Here is a 24,585-nt window from a genome sequence, read left to right on the forward strand (position 1 = left end):
AACCAGACCCCTTACATATGCCAGACTGTGCCGAGTTCTCTGACGGCTGCAAAGGATATGACATGCAGTTCCTTTCCTGCTCCCACACATACTTGTAATCTAATTAGTAATTGATTAGGATCAGCTTAGCCACAAGGTCCAGACCTTTGCCCTTTATGTCCCCTCCTTAAAGACTTGATAAATAAGGAGATGGTATATGGGAAACAAATACTGGAACAGGTGGTCTATTTAACAGTGCCAGGAGAGAGAAAATGTGAAGTGTGAGTGGAGGTGATGGAGATGTCATGTGACTGGAGGCAGCAAGTGAAGCAGAGGAGCAGAGAGCTTAGGAGCCTAGGGTCAGCCGGACCGAGGCCCAGAACCTGGCTCCGTTCCTGTTCTCTGGCCCTTAGCCTCTTTGACACCATTTCCTCATCTATAGAGTCTGGAGAATAATATCTACCTCAAGGCGTCATTATAAGATTAAAAGAGATGAGGCACCTAAGACACAAGGCTCTGTTTCCCATTAGGAATGTGGGGTCTAGGCATTTGGGAGCCATTTTGATGGAGGGGTAGGGATTTGTAGCCACGAATGTGAGAAAACATTTCTAGGCATCATGAAACTAGGGCAGACCTGGGTTGGCTCATTACACTCCAGGCAAAGGGGACAACTTGAACAAATGCCCCAAAGCAGAAAAACTTGTAGTTCCCTGGAGCTTAGGCGTGCTCATTCTAAAAGTTGAACAAGTAGCTCATGGAGTTACCATGTTTTGATGAAAGAAAAAATGATAAACAATCGCTACCGCTTACCTAGCCCTTAACTATGAATCAGGTCCTGTGCTAGCACACCCTGCATGGATTATCTCATTTAATCCTCTCGCTAGAGAGGAGTTAGAAATTTGTTGTCCCCATTTCCTATATGAAGCTCAGAGAAGTAAAAGTAATTGCCTGAGGTCACACAGCTATTAAGTAGCAGAAGGAGAATAGACAGCAAGCTTCTATCTTGCTTCAGGCAAGGGATAGGGATCCTGGGCAGACCTGCCAGGTTCTCACTGCAACTTCATGGGGCAAACCCCTGACTCAGGGTGAACCCACAGAGTGATATGCTCAATTTCTTGATCGTGGGCTCTGTGCTCTGTATGACAGGCAGGAAGGGGACCAAAGTCTGAACAATCACTGATCCAGTCTCCAAGGCTAAAATCATCCACTTTCAATATGTTGGAGCAAGAAGGTAACTTGGAGGTCACATGGTCAGAGTCTGTCATTTTAGGGAGCAACATGACTTGCTTAAGCTTACCCAACCAGCCAGTAGAAAAACCTCCTGTAATCTCATCATAATTCTCTGGCATTTTTAGCCTGCAACCAAAATGTGAAGGAGATGTCTGATATTTGTCCATGTAGCCGGTCCTATGTCCCAGGCCTGCTGATGAAGTTGGGGAATAGCCAGTTCACTTAACCATTACATACCCATGCCCCATACCCCATACCCCAGTATCTGAGCACATCACCATCCCCAAAGCACTTTCCCATCCATGGTCTCATTTATGTTCCCCCTGTGACCTATGGCAAAACAGCAGTTATATGTCCATTTTGTGGACAAGAAATTGGAATTCAGGGAATCATAATACAAGTGTCAAGGACGAACACAAAATCTGTTCCCTCATTTCAGCCCAAGCATTCTTACCGCTGAACCACACTGTCCTAGTGAGGTGGTGTCATTAACTGATTTTTTTTTTAAAGATTACTCAGGTTATTAGATGGACCCATGGACAAATCTAGTCTAATATTTTCCTTTTATAGGTGGGGAAACTGAGGCCTGGGGGAGAAAATGGGATGCCCTAGCTACTTAGAGGCACGGCTAGGACTTATGACTTCAAAGTTCTCTGTTAATAACTATGTCGATTGACATATTTCTATTTCTTGTCCAGAGCACACTGTTAGGCATCTAGAAACAAGACAGTGTGTATTGTGCAAGCTCTGTTCACTCACCAGGTGTACTGTGTTGATGACAGTAGGTTATAGTTCATGTGCTAACTCTGATTAATCATCAGTGTTTGCCTAGAGTTCTATGTTGAGAGGTGACTCTGAGGGCACAGTGTGAAAGAATTCCTTGACTAGTATCGATAGCTGTTACATATATAGGAAGGGAAACTGGTCTCAAGCAAGCCATGTATTGGGCATTCTTATCCTAAAGTAAAACCCAAAGAAAGGGCATAACTATTAATAGTAATCGTACCACTTATGGAACACCTACTATGAGACAAGATCACCCACCATCCCCATAAGGCAGAAAGAGGGAATGGTGAAACAAGTATTCTTCTATCCTAGTCTCTGAAAAAAGTCTGGCTTCTAGTCCCCATGGCAGCCCAGAGCTTCTTGGCAGCCCCAACCCAGAGTCACTTAATCCTCCATCGACAGTTTAATTAAGATGTGTGAAGGGCTGTGAGAGCTGCAGATGATAGGGGAGATCCAAGAACAAATACCCCAAGTATGCTTCCAATCTTTCCTGCCACTCATGCTGCCTTCGCATCCCTGGAGGTGAGATTTTCCTGATAGCCTGCTCTGAGCGGCTATGAGCACAGCCCTGGCGTTTGGGGCACTGGGGTGAGGCTGAAAGGACATATTAATTTTCTGCATACTGTTGCCCAGAGGGCTCCTCAGCTCTGCCTGTCAGCAGCCCCATTCCCTGCCGTGGCCATCCTGTCAGGTCAAATTGCATCTTGCCATTGCCCCGCTGTGTGTTTTGTTGGGTTTCTGCCTGAAAGATCATCTGCAAATCTGGTCACAACTGAATTTATACATTTCTCTGTTTCCTGTGAGAGAATATGACATACATTATAGATGCTCTGACTGGTTCTGGATATTTCCTGCCCTAACTTTGAAATTCTCCCTCGCTTTTCTCCTTTCTTTCTTTTTCCTCACATGGAATGGTTTATCTTCATGTAAAGAATCAGGTATTTCAAGCCCACAAGGGACTCAAAGGTCCCCGTGCCCCAACTCCTCATGGAACAGATGGGGAAAGACTAGAACCCAGCCTCCTCACTCCCAGTCCAGTGGCCTTTCCAGATAGTTAACCAAACTGTTAAGCACATCATTTCATTGATCTAATTATAGACTCTACCAAATGCCTCCCTGAAATTCTCAGTAACTATTGCCATTAACTTTTCCTTGAGACCAGAATTTTTCTAGCCCAAATATCTCTATAGATCAATTGGCTCAAACAATGTCTACCAGTATTTTGCCAACACTTGATATTGATATCAAAGAAATAAACCTCTTATCTGTGTGCAAAGAAAAATGACACATTGTGGATATGGTCATTTTATACTAAATGAATCTGCAATCTGTGTATTAACCACTAGATTACATGAGTTGCATGACTCCAGTGCTATCTTTAAAAAAAAAAAAAAATAGCCCCTTATGTGTGGTTAACACTTGTCCATTTACAAAGCCAGACTCCAATAGCCCTAAAATAGGCCTACCCTTTGGGGAAAGGGTGCTCTTTAGAAAGAGCATGTTAGATGAGCGGGATGACTTGTGGTCCTGGGTTGTGGGCCTTGACTAAGGGCCTACTGTGTGCAAGGGTAAAGTCTGTGAAGGATTCACAGGAGGGAAGATGTCTCCCCTCCCTCAGGTAGCATCCATATACTTGAGACCTATGCACAGCAAGGGGCCTCCCAATCTTGGCAGTCTAGCCTGACGGTCCAGTGAGTACCAGCACAGTGTGTCCTAGAGGAATACCAGCCCTCACAAGTGAGAGCCACAGAGGCCATACAGATCAGAATCACCTGGGGAACTTCTGAAAAAGATTTTTTTCTGGGCTCCACCCCAGACCTGCTGAGTCACAATCTCTAGGTTTAGAGGAGGGACATCTTAATATTTACAATTTCTGCACATGATTGTGGTGCCCACTAGAGCTTGTGAACTATTATCCTTGAAACTGAAGTGGTCTTAGAATACATAGGATTTGTTCTGGTCTGTGAAATGACTAGTAGGATGTGGCTGGAGAGAACAAGTGTATCCAGTCAAGTAAACAGCCTAGGCAAAGTCCCAAAAGAAGGGAAGCTTCAAAATTAGTTCAGGAGGGAGGGAGGAAAAGAGTTTGGCTAGATTTAGAGGTTTTTGAAATGTAAACAGGCTACAATATTAGGTCTCCAGTTATTAGCTTTATCAGACAACAATTTACATTCTGAGGTCTGTCTTGTAATATGACTCATGATCGAGAAATTCCTCAGTGTTGTCCTCCAATAATGAAATCAGATTCCACTGATATTTGGCTCTCCACTTCTGAGCAGTATAAGCATGGCCTTCTTGAACAATAGATAGGTTCTATAATGTCTTTAGAAGATCAACAGGGCCCCATTTCTTCACTCTTCCCATATAGAAGGAGAATATAATTCAGCAGTAATTAAAAGATTCTGAGCTATTCTGTTCATTCTGTATTTGCAAGATATTTGTACTTTGGAACCTACTGGTACTAATTAGAGCCTCTTATTTTGCAATCACTCATAATTTGTTTCTTCCTGAGCTAATCTTGCTCATGAATGTGTGATCAAGCTACACTCAGCTCTTCATTAGTGTGTGTGCCGACCTCAGTTCCAAGCACAGCCAGCACTTAATTCCAGCTTTGTTCCTGTCCCCTGCCAGAGGTCTAAAATTGCAGTGTTTGAGAAGATGTGGACATACATGAAGTCAGCAGAGCCGTCAGTTTTTGTGAGGACCACAGAGGAGGGAATGATCCGAGTGAGGAAATCCAAAGGCAAATACGCCTACCTTCTGGAATCTACCATGAATGAGTACATTGAGCAGCGGAAACCCTGTGACACCATGAAGGTGGGAGGTAACTTGGATTCCAAAGGCTATGGCATTGCAACGCCCAAGGGGTCCGCCCTGAGGTAAGTAGCCAAGATTTGCTTCCTTGGTACTCCCTCTCCCCTCCCTACCTCAGGAATGAAGCTGCTGTGTCTGCCACATGGCTCCAGTGCCACAATGCAAGCTGTCAAGGGGGCTCTTCTTGGACAACTGTGGGCCTGGAAGATTCCAGTCACCCGAGATCTTCAGCCCTGAGGTTGGAAATTGACCTGGGGGCCTCAGCTTGCTATGACTGTCGCTGCCCATGTGTTCTTCCCCACACCTTGCCTTACCCCTCCAAGTGTGTTAAACATCAATGAAACTTGTGTTTGTGTCATGTGATCTGTAACACACCATCCTTTACCAAACACTCCCATATCCAACTAGGCTATGAACAGAGTTCTCCAGCAACCTGAATTCTTTGAGAGAAGGTGGTTTGTAATGTTTGTCTCAAAAGAAACAAACACATTGTCCAAATGAAAAATCAAGTAGCTTGAGTCCTAAAGGCTCTGGCTATGGCAACCAAAATAATACCAAATGAATGGCAGCACCTGTTCTTTGCCAGATACTGATTTATTTGTTTATTTATTTATTTATTTACTTACTTACTTATTTTAGATTTTATGTATTTATTTATTTGAGAGAGAGAGTGTGTGTGTATGCGTACACAGTGGGGGAGGGGCAGAGGGAGAGAGAATCTCAAGCAGACCCTGCCCTGAGCATGGAGCCCTGTGTGGGGCTGTCTCACTACCCTGAGGTCATGACCTGAGCTGAGACCAAGAGTTGGACACTTAATGGACTGAGCCACCCAGGAGCCCCCCAGATACTGATTTCTTTAGCAAGAAACAGGTAATTCAGTAAAGAAGCAAAGTCGACTTTACTCTCACATAAAGAAGCTCTGATATTCATTCCAAACAGCTAAGGTAGAGTCCTGTGTATAGATGTGGGGGGTCAAGAGATGTAGATTTAATTCTGGGATTTACTACTGACTGTCTTACCAAAGGTAAGGCATATCATCTCCCCAACCCTCAGTTTCCTCACCTGTAAAGAGAGGTTACTCATCCCAGCCCTTCCTAGGTCCAAGGTGACTGTGAGTCCAAATGGGATAATCTATATAGAAGGTAACTGAAAACAGCACAGTATGAAGTAACCTATAAAACATTATGTCAACTTACAGAGGGATTAAATCATTTTAGGGAAGGATAGCGTTCAAGGAAAGGTGAGAAGTGTTTAGAAAGTTTGCAAAAGGATGGAGAGGGGTTCCTAACCCATCTTGATATCCAGGACCACCTCTGTCTCCATATCTTGCATTAATTTCAGTAATATTGAGCACTGCGAGGTTCTAGGCACTAGGCTCAGACCTGGAGCTACAATTTTGAACAAGACAGACATAGTCTCTTATCCCTATGGAACTACATTCTTGCAGGGAAAACAGTCATTCAACAGGTGATTGTTTGATGGTTCATGACAACTATGACAGGTTCTGTGATCATTGACAAAAGGGGACCTAGAGGACACCTACTTCCACCAATACAGCAGAACAAAACTCCCACTACAAAACCTAGATATACAGGATAAAGTTATAACAAATAGCCTTTTAAATTTAAGTTAGGAAATCCCTAGGCCAAAACAGGAAAAGGACATCAAAACCAGAGTGAAATGCATAAGCTGACTATTCAGGGAGTGCCCTAAGTAGGGCAAAGTCATAAATTATGTGACAATCTACGTGAGCAAGAATAAGAAGTACATCTAAAGACATAAAACTAATGAAAAACATTTTTAAAAGAAAAAGACAGTAATCATAAGGGACTAGACATATTTAGAAAAATACCAATTAGAATTTAGAGAAGTAATGAAATCTCAATGGAAGGGTTAAACAACAAATTAGTCAAAGTGGAAGAGAAAATTATTACATGGGGGGAAACAATGGCTATAATTCCCCAGAATATCACACAAAGACATAAAAAGATAGAAGCCATGACAAAGAAGTTAAGAGACCTGAAAGAGAAATCAAAATCCCAGGTGTATCTTTTGTGAGTCCTAGAGACAAGAGAGGATGGAGTAGAGGCAGTATCTTAAAGGGAACTTTCCAGTATTTATGGAAAATATTCATATCCAGATTCAAAAGTTATGTGTCCCAAGCAGATGAAAATCAGCAACTGATTCATTGAAACTGCAGAACTATAAAGACAAAGAAAATTTCAAATGTAGCTAGAGATAACAGGGTCTAATCTGGTGTGCAGGATGGGTAGGACATGGCCAAGGAGGCTTTTCCAAGAATGCTTTTTTCTCAAGCTGAGATCTGACAGATTAGTAAGAGTTAACAAGGTAAAGTGAGGGGAGTAGAAGAGACAAGCAGTCCAAGCAGAGGGAACAGCATGTGCAAAGACTCTAAGGTAAGGAGTCATGGTATACAGATGAACTAAAAGAAGCTAAGTGCTCCCAGAACATAGGTAATAAAAAAGAGAAAAGGTTGAGATTGGAGAATGACATATGGAAGGATTTTATAAAGAATTTGTGTCTTTATTTGAACAATAATGAAAATACATTGGAGAATTTTTTTTAGGTAATCCTGCAAACCTAATTTAATCCATTTTCACATAAAAAACAAAAAGATAAAAAACTATGGATGAATTCTAATTACAAATCTCCATGTGAAAATTTTAAATAAGCTTATACAATTCAGAAAGTATGAATAAAGAATAGACATCATTCAGTGGATTAATATACAAATGTTTGATACCAAGAAGTCTTTTATTTAAGTAATTGTCTGAAAATTAAGAAACAAAGGTATCTGTAGGAGTGCAGACATAACTGAATGTACCTAATGAAGGGAAACCAAATGGCCTGGTATTTATCGATCATGCATTTTTGCCTGGAACAACTTAAAAGAGTCTCTCTTCAAGTCTAGACAAAGTTCAAAGGGGATCCAGAGGAGAGTGTTTGGCAAGGAAGAGACTTTTATCTCGTAAACTTATACAACACTACCCTAGAAAGGCCCAGGGTAGAAAATGAGCTCTTACAGGTCTGGGAACATCAATGATGCTAAAATATTACAATTTACTGAAGGCTTTATGAGTCAAGGATATTATTTGATAGAAATCGTTGTATACAAAGTTAAGAAAATAAGAAACAGAGAGGTGACATGATTTGTCTAATCAATAGAGTACTTATGCCACCCCATCCCACATACAGGTGCCTAGAACAAGGTGACAAACTCAGAAAATATTAGATGTTTGAGTGACATGAACCTAAAGCTCAGGTCATCTGGCACTCAACTGACTTTCCACTATAATAAAATCTACCACTGAGTGAATGCCTACTCCATGCTACATGGTATGGTATATGCATTATCTCATATAAACCTTATACCTATGAAGTACCATTATCCTCATTATACAGATGGGGAAATGGAGGCACAGATGTAAGTTAGCTGACCAGTTTGACACAACTAATAAGAAAGTAGCCAGATTTCAAGGTCAGATACTCTGAATCCAGAGCCCATGCCTGTGACTTACTCTAATGCTTCACTGGGCTTTATGACTGACAGCATCATTAAAGGCAGGAGACTGGACTTATGCCAGGTTCTCAGTACCTATTCTCTTGGGTCAAGCAATAGCCAACAACTCAGAAAAGCTAGAAAACAGACATTTGCAGCCCAGAGCATCCACTCATTACTGTGAAGATGAAAGGTGATAGCGGATGGTCATTTTAATGCGCCAAATACCACTTCTTTGAGCAGAAACAATGCTTTAATGAGTTTTGCATACCCAAAGTTTCTTTGGGGATAAATGTTGAAAATAATTCAACTCTGTAATAAAGAAAACCCTAACTCTGTTGTTTACATCTCCATAAGACATAACAAACTATTTACTGATTTTGAGAAAGCAAGAGAAAGGGAAAGAGAAATGAAAAGGAACATATTCCAGATATAGATCACTGATGGTGTAGAATGCAAGTCAAGAACACCCAGCTGATGGCCACGTGCACCCAGCTCTCTCCCAGTGCTCCATTCTCTCCAGTGGCAACTTTTATGATAGCCATGGGGTTTCCTGACTCAAAACCAGAAGGGTAAGGTTCAGCCTAACAGGATCATGAGTTTCTGACCTAGGAAAATCCCTTTTCCCTCTATGGGATTCTCCCTCTCATCTCTGCATAAAAGTGAATCATCCTAGCAACCAATAGTGTAGCATTCCATGAAACATAGAATTGCAAAATGGTTACAGAAAATATGAGCGCGTGCGCACACGTGTACACACACACACACACACACACACACTCTCTCTCTCTCTCTCTCTCTCTCTCTCCAGCCAGGGTTCCATCATATCTTTTTTTTTTTTTTAAGATTTTATTTATTTATTCGATAGAGATAGAGACAGCCAGCAAGAGAGGGAACACAAGCAGGGGGAGTGGGAGAGGAAGAAGCAGGCTCATAGCCGAGGAGCCTGATGTGGGGCTCAATCCCATAACGCCCGGATCATGCCCTGAGCCGAAGGCAGACGCTTAACCGCTGTGCCACCCAGGCGCCCCAGGGTTCCATCATATCTTGGCCTCACATGTCCCAAAGGGTGCCATTTCCCCAAGGCATGGTCAAATACCAAAGAGTCATGGCCACCCAATGTCACACAGACCTGCGTGACTGCTCCAGAAGTCTTCAATCCACTGATTTGATCCCAGGAACACATTCTGCATGACAGAGGTGGAAAGTGAGGAACCAGTAAGAGGCAGTACCTGTTTACTGTTTCCTCTGGTGCCCGTTTAAAAGGAGCTTATCTGTGCTCAAGGTAATATGGCAGCAGAAATCAATTTTAATTCAGATTATTTAGAATTACAGCAAATCCTTTTTTAAAACACTGTTCAGCCGCTCACAAAGCTGCGAGCTCTGCAGAAGTCTACAGAAAGCGGCTTCAGCACACCCCAGGCATTGCCACAGACTTCCCTTCTGACCTGTAAAAGTGGGGCTTCTATAGCCCTCACAGATGTGCTCCAGGTTCCGTGCCTATGCCTGCATCAAAAAGGACTTCCCTGGCAGCTTTCTCCATCACTTGTTCTCCATAAGGCCAGACCTCACCGTACCTACAGGGCATTCAGCCCCTTCCAGCCTGCTTGGAAAAAACTCCAAGTTCCTCCAAGGCAGATCACCCAGCTCTGCCTCAGAAGGTCAGAGAACTGATATCTAAGGTCCAACTGTTCCTCTAAAACTTGCCAAGTCTACTTGGCAAAAGCCAGACCATGGTCCCTACAGTGTTAAAAGGCTGTGTTAGTGACAGAATGGTGTTTTTGTCTCTTCTGCTCTGGAAACAAATACTCTGATGAAGCGAAGTAGTTCAATGCTTGATTTTCCATTTGGACAGGTGGTGTTTCTTTGAAACAGATGCTGTTTGTTGGCTGTCACTGCATGTTTGGGGTTGGGTAAGGGGCTGAATTATGTTTCCAAAGCCCTTAGGTTATGGATAAAGACCTGCTCAGCCAATGACAGTCACCAGGGAAAGGCAACTGGTAAATCAACTAATTATGATCTATTGGGCCTTTTTATTGCCAACTAAATGTATTTTCTGGTCCAAACTGAAGTCTCTTTTCTTTATTATGATGAACACTTCCTTCAGTTAGAGACCATGTGTTCAAATTTCCTCTGTAAGGGGGGCATGGCCCATGTTTTACCAACCCAAGAAGGAAGTCACACCAGATTGGCCTAAGTTAAAATCTCAACTAATGATTCTCCTTCACAAGCCATTTACCAGGAATTTGACGGATTTGCTGAGTTATATAATCAGGACATTGGTCAAAGTCTGGTCTTTAACTTTGACCATGGTTACTATGGAGTCTTTTCTGGTCTCTGTGATTGTGACATGTTTGTCTTCTGTCATGTGTCTTGTCCATGCCAGATGTATGGGCCAGGGGGACAGGAGCTCCCTCCTACAGCTTAGTGGATGATGGATGGGCATCCAGAAGGGTCTGAGACCCAGTTCCTGTGTTTTCCATTCAGCTTCACAGATTGCTTTCTGAATATCTCCTCCACACAAGGCCCTGTGTGCATGCTTCAGGGAGTAGCAGTGAGAAAGAGGCAGTCCCATCCCCTAAACTATGCATAACCACATTAGCTCATGAGCAGAATTACACAGGTGCCTGTCATTCTACCCAGTGTCATAGAAGTCAGTGACACCCAAAAGGAGGAGAATCAACATTAGAATGGAGGGATTTGCAAAGGTTTTGTGGCAGAGGTAGCATTCAACATAGGACCTGAAGAAATTGGGATAGTAAGAAGTGGGGATCAGGTGCTTCAGAGGGAGCGGATAAAATGAGCAGAGGTGAGAAAACATAGGGCTTACTTTAGGAAAAACAAAGGGTTCACTTTAACTAGAGATGCATTAATAAGTAGGAGCAGATGGTTGTGGTCAAACTGTGAAGGATTTCAAATGTCTCTGTATTTTTTATTCAATGTCAGGAGGGGCCATTAAAGGCCATTGATGTGGAGGGATCATGGACCCAGGCTCCCAAAGATTATACTGGCAGTATTTGCAATGTGAATCAGAGAGAGGTGGATCACAGGCAGAGAGGTCATTTAGAAAGCTGCTGTGGTCATTCTGATAAGAGGAAATGAATGTGGTCACAGATCATAACAGGTTGGAAACAGATGGAAGACATGGTAGACTCTATGTTCTTCATCAGACATAACCTCTACTTGAAGGCTTGGAAGTCTCCACTTTCTGAGAATTCTGTGCTCTTTAAGGCCTGACCAGGTACAAACTGATTCTGGCAAGGACAGAAAGTGGGCAGATATGGGGTTTGCCTGCCACACAGACTTATTGCTGCCTCCTCACTTTCACCTCCGAGGTGCCTTGAAGGTTCAGAAAGGCATTCCTGGGAGGGCTGCAGCAAGAGGCTCCCAATCACTGTTCTCTGTCCCTGTTGCACTGACTCTATCTTGCCTGTATCTGGTGTTTTTGTTGTTGTTTGTGTTTTAAAGTAGGCTCCATGCCCAGACTACTGGGCCCTGAGATCAAGACCTGAGCTGAGATCAAGAGTCGGACATTCAGCCAACTGAGCCAGCCAGGCACCCCAATGGTTTCCATAATCAGACTTAAGTTCAGAATTGCTCAGTAACATTTTAGTCACACTGGTATTTCGACTGAATATATTTTTCTCCTTTACACAACCCTGTTCCGGGAAATATCTACTAAGAACTGCTTGTCTGTATTGGCATATGGCTGAAGGAGGGAGGTTGAGGCCATGACTCAGAAAGAGATATCACAAGGTTTCGTAGGGAGCATGCCCACTTGCAGGGATTGAGGGTCTCCTGGTTGTCCACCTCCATGTTGGGACCTCGTGACATAATTCATCCTCAGGTTGGTTCAGAGGATCTTTCTTAAACACCCCTTTTTTTCCTAATGCTGATCTGAGTGTTATAGAGGCCATCAAGAGAATTCGCTTTCAGAGAATCACAGTGACCCAGAATGTAATTGGGAAACAAATAAGCAAGTGTTGTTTTGTGCGGTGTTGGTCCTGTTGCTCTAAAGAACCATTCCCCCATCTTCACTATGTGTCACATTATTTAGGGAAGCTACTTAAAAGTGTTCCTTTCTAGACTCTCATTCCTGAGATTTCTGATTCTGCAGGTCCAGGGTGGGATCCAGGAATGGGCCATTTTAACAAGTCCCCTGGGCAATTCTGTGATAGGTAGACAGCAGTCTGTTTTGAGAAACAGAGCTAGAGGCCAGAGAAGAGAGATGGACAAGGTCTGAGGAGACGGCAGCTTAGAAAGAGAAGGAAGGTTAATATGATGGGAGCGTAACAGGGAAACTGCACTGAATGGTGTCCAACCCATGATCCTTAGAGTCGAGCAACCTTCATTCAGGTTCAAGGGCCATTACTTTACCTGCAGGTTGACCTCAGTTGGTAAGTCATTATAACTCTATGAGCCTCTGTTTTCTTTTCTGTAAAAATGGAATAATAGTAATTCATTGCAGTTGCTCTGAGTTTTGATGAAATAGCACAAAGTGCTTGTCACAGAGGGTACTCATTAACGTTAATTCTCCACCCCTCTTCTCCTCCCATTAGACCTACCAAAAAGTCACTTGTGAACCAGATAACTCATTTTTCCTTCTTTGTGAAACACACTGTGTTCATCAAAAATGCACATGAACACCAGCCTCACCCCCCAGCACTGACTGCATTAGAAATAAAATGTCTCTGTCTGAGAACAATTTGTGGTCCTCCCCCACAGAGAACACGCTAAAAAAGTAAAACCCTGATATTTCTTTTTCTCCCTCCCTCCCACCCTCCTCCCATAGTATAGTACTGTGCAGGGCCTGCTGCTGAGAATAAATACAGTATGTCCCAGGGAAATGACAGGCCCTTTCAATTGGTCCTTGCCTCCTGATGGGTAGCCATGGATGCTTGTTGTCATGGTAACCCCATGAACTCTGTGACCCAGGTCAGGCCTGATCAGAGACCAAGCTCTCTGAGCAGAGAGGCTGGATTTGCCTACATCCTCAGAAGAGCTGGAGACAAAGGAAAAGAGGGAGGGAATGGGGGATAAAAAGGGAGGGAGGGACAAGGAGAAGGAGAGAGGCAGAGAAAGTGTGTGTGTGTGTGTGTGTGTGTGAGAGAGAGAGAGAGAGAGAGAGAGAGAGAGAGAATAGAGACTGGAGGTCGGCCAAAGGAGCGCTGCATCAATACAGAAGCTTCTCAGGTCAGGACACGTGGGATGGATTATAGAGCGAACCAAGAAATCCTCCTAGGAGACCGGTAAGGCAGCCCAGTGCAAAAGTCCAGGCTGGGAGGGGCGGGGGGGGGGGGGTCAAGGGCTTGATTTAGCATTTAGTGGTGATGGTAAGACTCATTGTTAACATTTATTGGCACTGACTCATCCCAGGAGCCTCTACGAAATATTTGATGTGCATTAATTTATGTAATCCTAACAATCCTGTGAAGGTACTATTGTGTTCACCTTGATTGTATAGTTTGGGAAACTGAGGCATGGAGAGGTTATGGAACTTGCCCGGGATTACCTGGCATGGAAATTGGAAAGCTGGATTTTCAACCCAGGCAGCCTGATTTCAGGACCTCTTCTCAGCCATTAGGGGAAAAAAACAAAAATGGATATAAGGACAGAAACTGTGAGGAAGAAATGATTATTCAGAGGATAAAGATCATTGACAGCCTCTCCCCCAACACACATGCTCACAATTGCACTCAGTCCTACCCAAGCAATACGCGAGTCAGGAAGCTACAGCCCCAGAAAGAGAAGTGGCTCACTGTCACGTGGCCTGAGTTCCCTTGAAAGCCCCGGCCTCCCCTCCACACTGTTTGCATAGGGGGCACACTTATCCTTCTCTCCCCAGGGTCGGGGCCCTACCACCAGTTGGTGTCATTGCCCCATATCTAGACATGGAGAAGGGCACATCCAGTGCAAACTAAGGTTTCCTGCTGACCCATGGCAGACTGAACCAAAAACACCTCCAAAGATTTTCATGCTTCTGGAAACTCTGTAGTGCTTTTTGACTCCTTTCAACAACGAAAAGCTGACCATTTTAGACTAATCGTACTACAGACATAAAGAGGGAGGACATGTCATTCTTTCTACACCTGCTGTGTGCTGGGCATGCGCGTGCATCCAGTCCCCTAGGGATGTTAAGGCATGAGCCTCCCCCCCCCCACCCCACCGCCTTTGGATTTAGGTATTATCATTTCCCTTCCACCAGTTAGGAAGCTAAGATTCAGAGAGGTGACACTCTGCCCAGGTTCTCACTGTGATTTGTAGGATGCAGCCAAAGTACAAACCCTGCCTCCCGACCCCCCTTCTTTCCACGCCCCCAACTCTGTGTGATGGAGGCACCCCTCACTGCCTTTGCCACCTTTTAAGGTGGCATCTTTAAAACATGAGGGGAAGTGAGACACCAGGTGGCCTCCACAGCCAGAGTCCTCCATCCGGAAGCACCAGGCTCTGCTGGAGATCTGTGGTACAGGTGTACCGAGGAGGACTGTGCTAAAATCACAAAGGCAAATGCACACTTGCTCCTGTTACCGCTCTGTTCTTATCATGCCTGCTTGAGAAGCGTGTAAACGGCAGAGCAACACATTAAGGAGAGAAAGAGGAGGAAGGTGGACAGATCAAGGTGGCAAGGAGGAATCCGGAGAGGTGAACGACCTGGGATGAATGGCCTTTACAGCAACAAGAATAGCGGCCCAGCACGGCCTGTGATTTGCCTGCCGAAGCACTGCTTTCTCCCGCTGATATACAAATTGTATGTTGCTTTCTTTTAAGAGGCTGGTGCTGTCAAAAATAGCATCTTTTTTCCCTCTCTCTCCCTCTCATCAGCAACTTTCTTTTAGACTTGCCCACTGTTCTTTTCTAAGAAGGCAGCTGCTGTTGTACAAAGGCAGACCAAAAGGGAGAAGGTCTGGGTACCTGTCCTAGCCCTGACACTCCGGCCTCGTGGGCGTGGGAAGCGAATGTGCTTTGCTGGGAATCAGACTCTCAGTCAGACCCAGCCTCCCACGTTCACAGCCTGTGTGATCTTGGCTATGTGACAAACAGCTATATGGACCATCAGTTGAGTGTTAGGGCCCTGAAGTCAGGACTGAGAACAAATCCTAGGTTTGCCACTTAATGACAGGAGTCACTCAGATTATTTCACCTTCCTAATCCTCAGTTTCTCCAAATACAACAGCTGGAGTTAACACCAGCATTCACACTGGTGACTGTGAAAGAATTAAATGAGATAATATAAGGTGTTTAGCCCAGTGCCTGGCACATACTCAAGTGGCTAAGAAAGGTTAGCTTTCATTGCTTAATCTCTCAGAGGCTTAGTTTTCTCATCCTCCAAATGGGGATCCGGCTATAAGCTTTGTAGGATCATCTTGGAAATAAATGAAATCACTTATGAAGAGCTCATGGTGCATAAGGAATTCTGGAATATTAATCCCCTTTCCTCCCCCACTTCCCCTTTCCCTTCTGCTCAGCCTCCACACTCATCATCTATTCTGTTGGTTTGGGTATCTGACCCAAATAAATGGTGATTGCCTTCTCTGGGCCAGACCACTTTCAGCTTCCTTTCATTGTAATGAATGGAATTTCAGGATACCAAAGGACAGAAATATCCAAATGTACAGTTTTATTCTCTTTTCTACTTAGGGCCCCCCAAAGTTCAGCTAATAGCCATCTTGCTTCCATCCATATGCTCAGGTAGAAAGCTCTTGAGCAGAGCCTGGTTTCTGAGAGCAGGCAGAAAGGAAGGGGAAGGGGTAGCCCTGAGCTGAGCCCCTGCACAGAAATTCTGGGCCATCTGTTTTAGTAACATTTATGAATCACCCCATGTGCTGAGATCATGGCTTGGTAATCACATCTAATCAGCCTCTTCCTCAGGGAGGAAAGGGGCAAAGGACCAGGCGAATCCCTAACAGAAGAGCCAACTTCCTCCTAATGAAATGGAGGTAGTAAGCCAGGGGAGTCTCCAAACAAAAGAAAGTCAGGCAGGCATATTTGCATATATTATTCATGCCTCCTCAGCACACACATCTAGCAGAAAAAGAGCATAATGACCTCTTAATCATATTCTCTATTCCAATGGGAATTAAATTTATTCCTTTGGAGGAATGTAAAAAAAAAAATAAATAAAAAGAAAGAAATCCACAGCACTATTCAAGCCAGTCTCCTTGGGGCCCACAAATACCACAGCTTTTCCCCACCCGGTGTCTTTTCTTACTGCTTCCTTCTTTCTAGCTATATTTCACAGTCCAGTCCAGTGAAGCAATGGCCAATGGTCCCACGGAACCTAGCAGAAAATTTAGCATGTAGACAACTCCTATTGATTGTCATACTGACCAGTTCCTACCTGGCCAACTTCCAGGTGTATGGTGACTTTCTGAGCGTGTAATAAAATCAGCGTCTGGTCTTGGGTAGATTCATGAGAACCAGGAAGTATTAGTCCTACTGTATAACTGTATAACATAAATTAAACCAACCAGCTCTTAACTCATGGGTCTCTTTGGCCATTACTAGTGTATGTCCTAAAGGTAGCAGATAAAACTACATGACCACGATCATACAATTTAATCCTACCAATATTCTAAGCATAGTATTTTTCAAAGCACTAAAGAAAGTCCTCTTAAAGAAAGCAAAATGATAATGATATTGGCACCCCAAGATTGGTTATCTAATAAAGGGGCTACAACCAAAAATGCCCCCAAGGGCTAGGTAAAGAAAATGAGGGAAATGGATTGGGGGTAAATGCTTGTGTGATTTCCTTATTTTTAATAGAGCCATGAGTACAGGCAATACTTCTCTAACAAACAAAATCACAATGCAAACACTATGATAAATAATAATTATAGTGAATATTGAGCACTTGCTATAAGTGGCAAACACTCTCTAACGCCTCAAATGCATTTTTTAAATTTTTTATTATGTTAGCCACCATACAGTACATCAGTAGTTTTTGACGTAGTGTTTCATGATTCATTGTTTGCATATAACAGCCAGTGCTCCATGCAATACATGTCCTCCTTAATACCCATCACCGGCCTATCCCAATCCCCCACCCCCCACCCCCGAAACCCTCAGTTTGTTTCCCAGAGCCCATAGTCAAATGTATTCTTTTATTCATGTAGTCCTCATAAGAACCCCATGAAGTAGGTACTACTAAGAATCTCATTTTATGGATAATAAATCAGCAGGACAGAGATGTTAAATTATTGAAGGCATACAGCTAGTCACTGGCAGAGCCAGAATTTGAACCCAGGCAGTCCAGCTTCAGAATCTATGTTCTTATCCACTACACTATCCTATAAATGGAAAACTGACAGTCTCCAGGTGATCATAGAAAATTATGGGACTTAGTGAACAAAAGATTATATGCCTATCTAGGGGGAAAAGTCTCCACTCAGTTCTGATTTAATAGTGCTGTGTCAGAATGTTGCCAGATCTGGTTTTTCAAAGAAACTAGAAATCTCAATTTTTGTGTGAACTATTCAAAATTTTTGAGTGTTGGTCATAGTTAGGAGAGAAATAGAGAAGTCACAGCCTAGTAACAGCTAACAGTAATACAAAAGAGAGAGGAAATGTCATGAAGATGATAGATGATTGATAGATCGATCGTTAGATAGATGGATGAACAAGGCACAGTGGGAAAACCAGGCAGGGAGGGGTTAATATTTGCCCTTTAGATGGGAGTGATAGGAAGGCCCCCAAGAGAGGCAGCAGTCCCTGAACAGGGCCTTAAACCAGTGGGGAGAATATCTACAAGCAAGATAGGGAGAAAGATAGTTCAGGTAAAAGACCCAGCAAGCGTACACTACAAGAATGAAGAGGAGAGTAATTCATTCATTCTTTATCTATCTTTGTATTGCTGTTTGCAGCAGGGAATCATTTCCTCAAATGAAATCTCTTGTGGAATCCCATTATAAAAGACAAATGGATGGGGTGGGGGTGGCCGAGCTACTGAAACAGGAGATGAGGGGCTGGAGGTGGAAAAGAGGAAGAGGAAGAGAGCTAGAGACAGGTTTGGGCCCAGGGTGGGAGACCCAAGAGATCACAGTGTTCCTCTCTCCCTCAGGAGCCATTCTCCATCACTGGAGGAGACAATTCTCCAGCATTACAACCCTCTATGTTTTAAAGTCCACAGGAAAATAATGGTTCTGCTGGCCTGCCCAGCATTCTGTTCTCATTGACATCTGTCTTTTGGTGGCCAGTCCTTAGAATTGGCCCAGCTTCCCTTCCTTTCATTGAACCAGAGGTAGCTGAGATGAGACCAGTGGGCTGGCTCTTGCCCTGAATGGTGTTTCCACCCCCTCAATTGTAGGGAGGCTTTCATTCATTCCCTCCGTTATCCTTTTTTCAAGTGTCTCTGGAGTGTCTGACACAGACCGTGTGGTGCTGCTGGCACATGGTTCTGCATTATAGGACCAGATGTGGTTTACTATGAGCTGCAAATGAACTGTTGACACCTGCTTCTCACAATGTGAGGCAGGCTAGGAATCAAACATACCTCTGAAATGCTTTCTATCTGTAGAATCCTGGCTGAAGGGGCCAGGCTTCAGGTCCCCATCCAGGTCTCTGCCCTATAACAGGTGATGGTAGCCATAGGACCCTAAAGAAAGTTATAGGACCAGAAATATATATCACACAGGTAAAACTAGTATGCAGCTTCTGGGGGTTCAAGTAACTTATCCCTGTGATACAGCATAGCTTTCAGAAACTTAAAACTCCTTCATTCAGAAAACATGTATCAGGAAGCTCCTGTGTTAGCTGTTGTGCTGGGTGCGGAGTCTCTACCATCAGAGAACCCTCAGTCTGGTTGGAGAAGCCGGAAATGGCTATGGAATGATGAGTTTACTGTTGTAGGTTGTACAAGGACAGTGGGACAGAAAGAAAGGCCTGATCCATTCCGCAAGATCCAGGAGGATTGGCAGAGAACATATGCTAGAGGCTTCTATGATGAAGAGATTCTGCAAAGTGACAAAGCAGACCAGGTAGAGCATCTGCCAACGCAAAGAGTGTGGTGTTAGTGGCACTTCTAATCCAGCCACTTGTCCTCCAGTAATCTCAAGCACTCTGACATCTGTCACCTCATTTGAGCCTCGCAACACAGACAGTTGGAGCTGGAGCTTATCATTACTCCCATTTTACTGGGAAAACTGAGGTACAGTTATGGTAGCCAACTAACCTGGTTTTCCTGGGATTGAGAGGGTTCCTAGGATGTGGAAATTTTAGTGCAAAAACTAGGGAAGTTCCTGGGCAAACTGGGAACAGTTGGTCATCAGAGGTACAGTTATAGGACTTGCCATATAACTTGACCAGAGATTAGAGAGGGACTTAGATTCTTTCCTCCACCTCAGAGTGGAGAGATGAAGAGAGTGCTCTACATGTGTTTTTTCTTTCTTTTTTTTTTTTAAACCATCACCTTTGTGTTATTTTGTAGAGTCAGAAACCAAAGACAGATCTTCTTTTAGCTGAATCAAAGGCTGACCAACATTCCTTCTCATGAGATCCCAGAACTGTCTGTTCCTTGAGTATGTTCCAGAAGAGAAAACCACCTGCAGTGGTCACAGGTGAAGGGAACTTTGGCCTTACCTGTGTTCCCTAACAAGACCTGGGGAGGTCTGCATTTTAACTGAGACCCCTGACATAACCCAACTCTCTATTTCCATATGCTTGGTTGGAAATAACCTCTCCCACGTGACCCACCACTCCAAGCTACTAGGCCAGCAGCATCTTCTGGACCCTTAGCTTTCTGCCCCATCAGTGAGAATGTTTACCTTAGACAGTCCATACAGACAATGTCAGAGTCTGAAACATAAAGACAGAAGGGGTCTTTGAAATCATTGTCCGAAAGGGAGGTGATTGAGAGAGTGCTTTCTAGGATTCAGGTCCACAAACACCGAGACCTGTCCTAGACTCAACCACTCTTCCCCTTGGGAAGACAGGCCAAATAAGCTTTGGTTCTTGCTGAAGCTCTGGCTCCCACTCCAAGCAAAATGACCCTGGTTTGGCCTCAGCGAAGGAGCAGAAACACCCAACCAAAGAAGGCCCTCAGCTGAGGTGGTTTACTCATCCTCTGAGGCCTGCATAGGAGGGGTTGCTGCAGGGCTCAGAGAAATGTGTAAGGGGAGAATGGAAGTGGCTGCACCTTCCTCATAGGGGGAGCACCCTGGGCTTCAGAACCCTCCAGCTCTATGAAAGGAAGAGTTAGAATGACCATGCTCATTTTACACTGACTTTACTAATCCAGTGCAAGGAAATTCCCACCCGTCATGGTCCCCTTAATGTCTTTAAACCTCACTCATCAATAGCTCCCCTCTCCCTTCTTGAGGACAGATGCAGAGCTCCTTGAAGTCTCTTCCTCTAGAAGGCCAGTGGATCCCAGACTAGAGACGCCATGGACCAAATAGAATGCCAAGAAAGAAAATGGTGGTAGAGACACATGACAATGATTTATCTTGCCAAGGAATCTTGAGATCTTAGAAGAAACAAGACAAAAAATGATCACCTTTCATCACCATAATATAATGAGAAGAAATATGTTAACACTAAAAAAGAAGGAAAGAAATAATCAATTGCACATAAAGGACTGTCCTTTAAATGGAAAAGTTCAGCTTTCTGAAAACTCACTATACAACCCTTATCTTTCCTCATTTTCCCATTGATAAGTGAAAGCTTCATCATATTATTGCCCTGGCTCTTCGGACCAGGTTTCTGGGACCACTGATTGAATCCTAACTTTTTATCCAGCACATGAATTCCCTCCATGTTTTTCCTGACCAGCAGTTGTCCCAGCAACAATGTCCCACCAGATTGCCACTTTGCAAATAAATTCCCTGAGAGCTCTGGCAGCTCCAGAGTTTACCATGATATTAAGCAGCATTCTGTGTCCCTGTGGCTTCATCTCCCTGATCTAATTCTTCCCTTCATCATCAAGAATAAATCTAATTCCTCTTCTACTGACAACCAGTCTCAAGTTTCCAGGTGAGCCCTGTTTAACTTTGCAGTGACCTACTGTCTCCATTATCCTTGCATTCAAGGTTAAAACTTTCAACATTGTCTGTTCCTCTCATATGAGCCATTATACTGGTTAGTTAATTGCTACATATTTACTTAGGACTGACTGCAGTATAGATGGGCTGCTAGTCTGAGGCCTCTCCCTGCTTAAACAGCTTCCCTGTCTCCCTTGCCTGCAGGGAGACTTCTTAGCGTATCCTTCCAGGATAATTAGAGTTTGGACTCAGTCAGCTGTTGTAGCCTCATCTCCCAGAAGTCCCCCTTGTGACCACATTCCCCAGGCCTGTGCTTCCTAGCTTTCCTTCCTGATTTCACTCTTCCCTTTTCACAGAGCACCCCCTGAAGATTTTCAAATGCCCACCCACTATCAGAATTAAACTCTCCCCTTTTCTGATGCTTCCATAATTCTTTATTTTAAAATTGGATACAGTCTTCCTTGAACCATTGAAAAGATTTTCTGCCTCCCACATGAGACTGTACATTCCTTGAAAGATGAGGTTTGTAACTTGCTCAGTTCTTTATTCCTACTAAGTACCTAGCATGATACTTGACACTTAATTGGCTCTCATAAATATTTGGGGAGTTGACTTGAAGACCTCGACTCTTTACACCAAAGGCTTTATAATCAAGTGAAAGACTAAGGCTAATACACATCAAACTCTAGTAGGCAGGGCAATGAATGGACTGCCAGGTTCCAGGGAGGTGCAAAGGAAAGGTCAATGAGAAATCAACTGTTGATGGAAAAATTCAAGGAAAACATGGGGAGCATTGCAGGGCAACCAGAGTTGGGAGAGAAGTTAAGGAGAACAGCAAGCTACAAGCATATAGAAGCAGGAAGAAACATACTGTTTGAAGGGGAGCAGGATGCCTAGAAGCCTAGTGTGATTAGAACTGAAGCTTCCTTTGAGGGAGGAGATGCATGGCATATCACTGCAGGCTGGGTATAAGCTCCAAGGGCTGTTTTATCCCATACTCCTCAGATGCTTGAATTCAAAGTTTTGAAAGAGAGACGGTTGCTTCAAAACTGAAGCCCAGAATTCAGTCCTTAGCTTTTCATAAGTTGAGACCCAATTAAAACCATCTGAAGTATCTCCCTTGACTGCTTTTTTCCAAACTTCAATTTCCTTGCAAGTATAGGATAAGCAAACTTCTTCACAGTGGCAAGTTTGAATACATTGAATCTTAATGAGTACCAGGTCATCCTGGAGACTACCTTTCTAGGGTTCCAACTCCTCCTTTCTCAGGACTTCCAATGATAATTCATTGATCCAGATACTCTCCTGCACCCATCAGCTCCTGTGGCTGAATGTCAGGGCTCAGGTAGGTAAGGGTCTGTCAGAACCAGAATAGCCCCAGGCTACTGTTGTTCTAGTATCACCATTTTTATCTCCTACAAAAGAAAGGGAAGGAGGGAGGGAAGGAACCAACAAACCAACGAAGGAATGAGGAAGGAACAAACGGAGAGACAGAGGAAGAAGGAAGGAAGGAATCAAGGAAGGAAGGAAAAAAATTTCTTCGGCTTCTTCCTTATAGTCAAGTGTAAAATAGCATCTTATGAAATGGCCTATAATGAGGTTTTTCTCATTTGCTGCCTTTGCTCAGCTGTGGGCTTGGAGAATGGAGATCCTTGGGTGTTACAAGTCTGTGCAAAGTAAAAGTTTTGAAAAGGACTGAGGGAGTGGGGAGAGAAAGGCCTAAATAAGCTTTCTTGGGCTTCTAGATGCATATAGCACTAATCCGGGGCAAGCTGGAAAGAACAGTGCTTACGTGCATAGACTTCAGTCATACAGAGCTGAGTTAGAACATTAGGCTAGTTAAGTATTTGTCTGTGGAATGTAATAGTAATAATATGATGACAAATAGGGATGTGAGGATTAAATGAAATAAAGCATGTAAAGTACTAATGCCTGGCCCGTAATAAGCTCTCAAAAAAATAAATGTTAACTACAGTTATTATCCTATGACCCTGTGCATTTTCTTTCCACACTCTGGGCCCTTACTATTGTGTTCCAGATAGATGAGTTGACCAAATAGCTGAGTTACAGACACTTAAGGTTATTATTTGCACTTAGATTTATTCTATCCATCCATCCATTCATTCATTCGCCGCCCCCCCCCAAAAAGGTATTTCTCGCTTTTATACTGAATAGAACATCTTGTACTAAATATCGTAGGGAGGAGTTTAAAAACAGGAACCATCATCTCTGCTCTGGGGAACTGACACTCTATTTGAAGAGAGCCAGCCAACATACCAATTAACTACAACATTACAGCATAAGGGATCAGAGTTCAAGTTCAGAGAATCACCTGGGAAGAGGGACATTCAGTGATAAAATTTAATTAAATGCTTTTTCATGAAGCCCCTTTTTCAATCTGACTGTGATATCATGAGCCTGCCAATAAAGGACATCAGTTTTCGCCTATTTCCCATCCTGGGGCTTGTGCTGTGAGGACTGTCCACTTTCTCTAAACACCTTTTCACACCACTGACCCCAAACTGGATTCTGTGCCTGAAGTGAACAAACAGTAGAGACTTTATATCTGAAGATAGAAAAGTGGTCTGATAGCTCACAGCAAAAACGAAAATTAAGAACTTGGTTACCCTGACCTTTATTCTCTCTTTCAGTGGCTCCCTGTACCTTCTCTCCTATGCCCAGTTCCCCTTTGTACCTGTGACAACACTCCTGCCTCTCCCACTTGGGTCGTTCTACTTCTCTTCTTTTTAAATGCAAAGGTAGAAAGAGAAGAAATGGTCAATAAATCGAGGCAGTGGCTGTCTATCCGTGCACTGAACATCCCTAAGGAAAAATCCCAAGGCCAGTCATTGTCCTTTGTGCATTTGTTCAAGATCAGAATCCCTTTTATTCTGTTTTTAGACAGAAAAAGAGAGAAGGGTTGTCCCACGAAGGTATCTAAAAGACTGAAGAGTGTGTTTCAGGGATCTGTTGATGGAAATTGTTTTCCCAGCTTGAAAATTGCCACATTTAAACTCACAATGTGGGGTAAGCGAAATAATAAATATGAACTCCTTTTCAAGCAAACAGCAAGCATTTGGAGTCTTTCTCCTTTGCCTTTGGGGATCCATATGCCACAGTCTAGTTAGCTGCCCAGTGACTGACAAACATAAATAAAAGGTAATAGTTGTAGTAAACAGAGGTCCTGTGAGTCAAAAACTGTTTTCCAGGGAGGGATCAACAAGCTTCTTATCACGCTAGCATCACCAAATAGCCAAAGTTTAGCTCTTATAAAAACAAAAA

The 24,585-nt window shown here is 43.5% G+C and overlaps 1 protein-coding gene across 4 annotated transcripts in view; it reads left to right on the top strand.

Moving 5' to 3' along the window:
* Nucleotides 1–24,585, top strand: part of GRIA1 (glutamate ionotropic receptor AMPA type subunit 1) — a 294,934-nt gene that overhangs the window by 252,894 nt on the left and 17,455 nt on the right. For all 4 annotated transcript variants that reach the window (XM_026510831.4, XM_026510832.4, XM_044388532.3 and 1 more), the window contains one exon: nucleotides 4,627–4,874. In XM_026510831.4, the coding sequence (XP_026366616.2) occupies nucleotides 4,627–4,874 (248 nt within the window). The remainder of the gene's footprint in view (nucleotides 1–4,626; nucleotides 4,875–24,585) is intronic.

The sequence above is a fragment of the Ursus arctos genome, unplaced genomic scaffold, assembly GCF_023065955.2.
Source record: "Ursus arctos isolate Adak ecotype North America unplaced genomic scaffold, UrsArc2.0 scaffold_15, whole genome shotgun sequence".
Lineage (NCBI taxonomy): Eukaryota > Metazoa > Chordata > Mammalia > Carnivora > Ursidae > Ursus > Ursus arctos.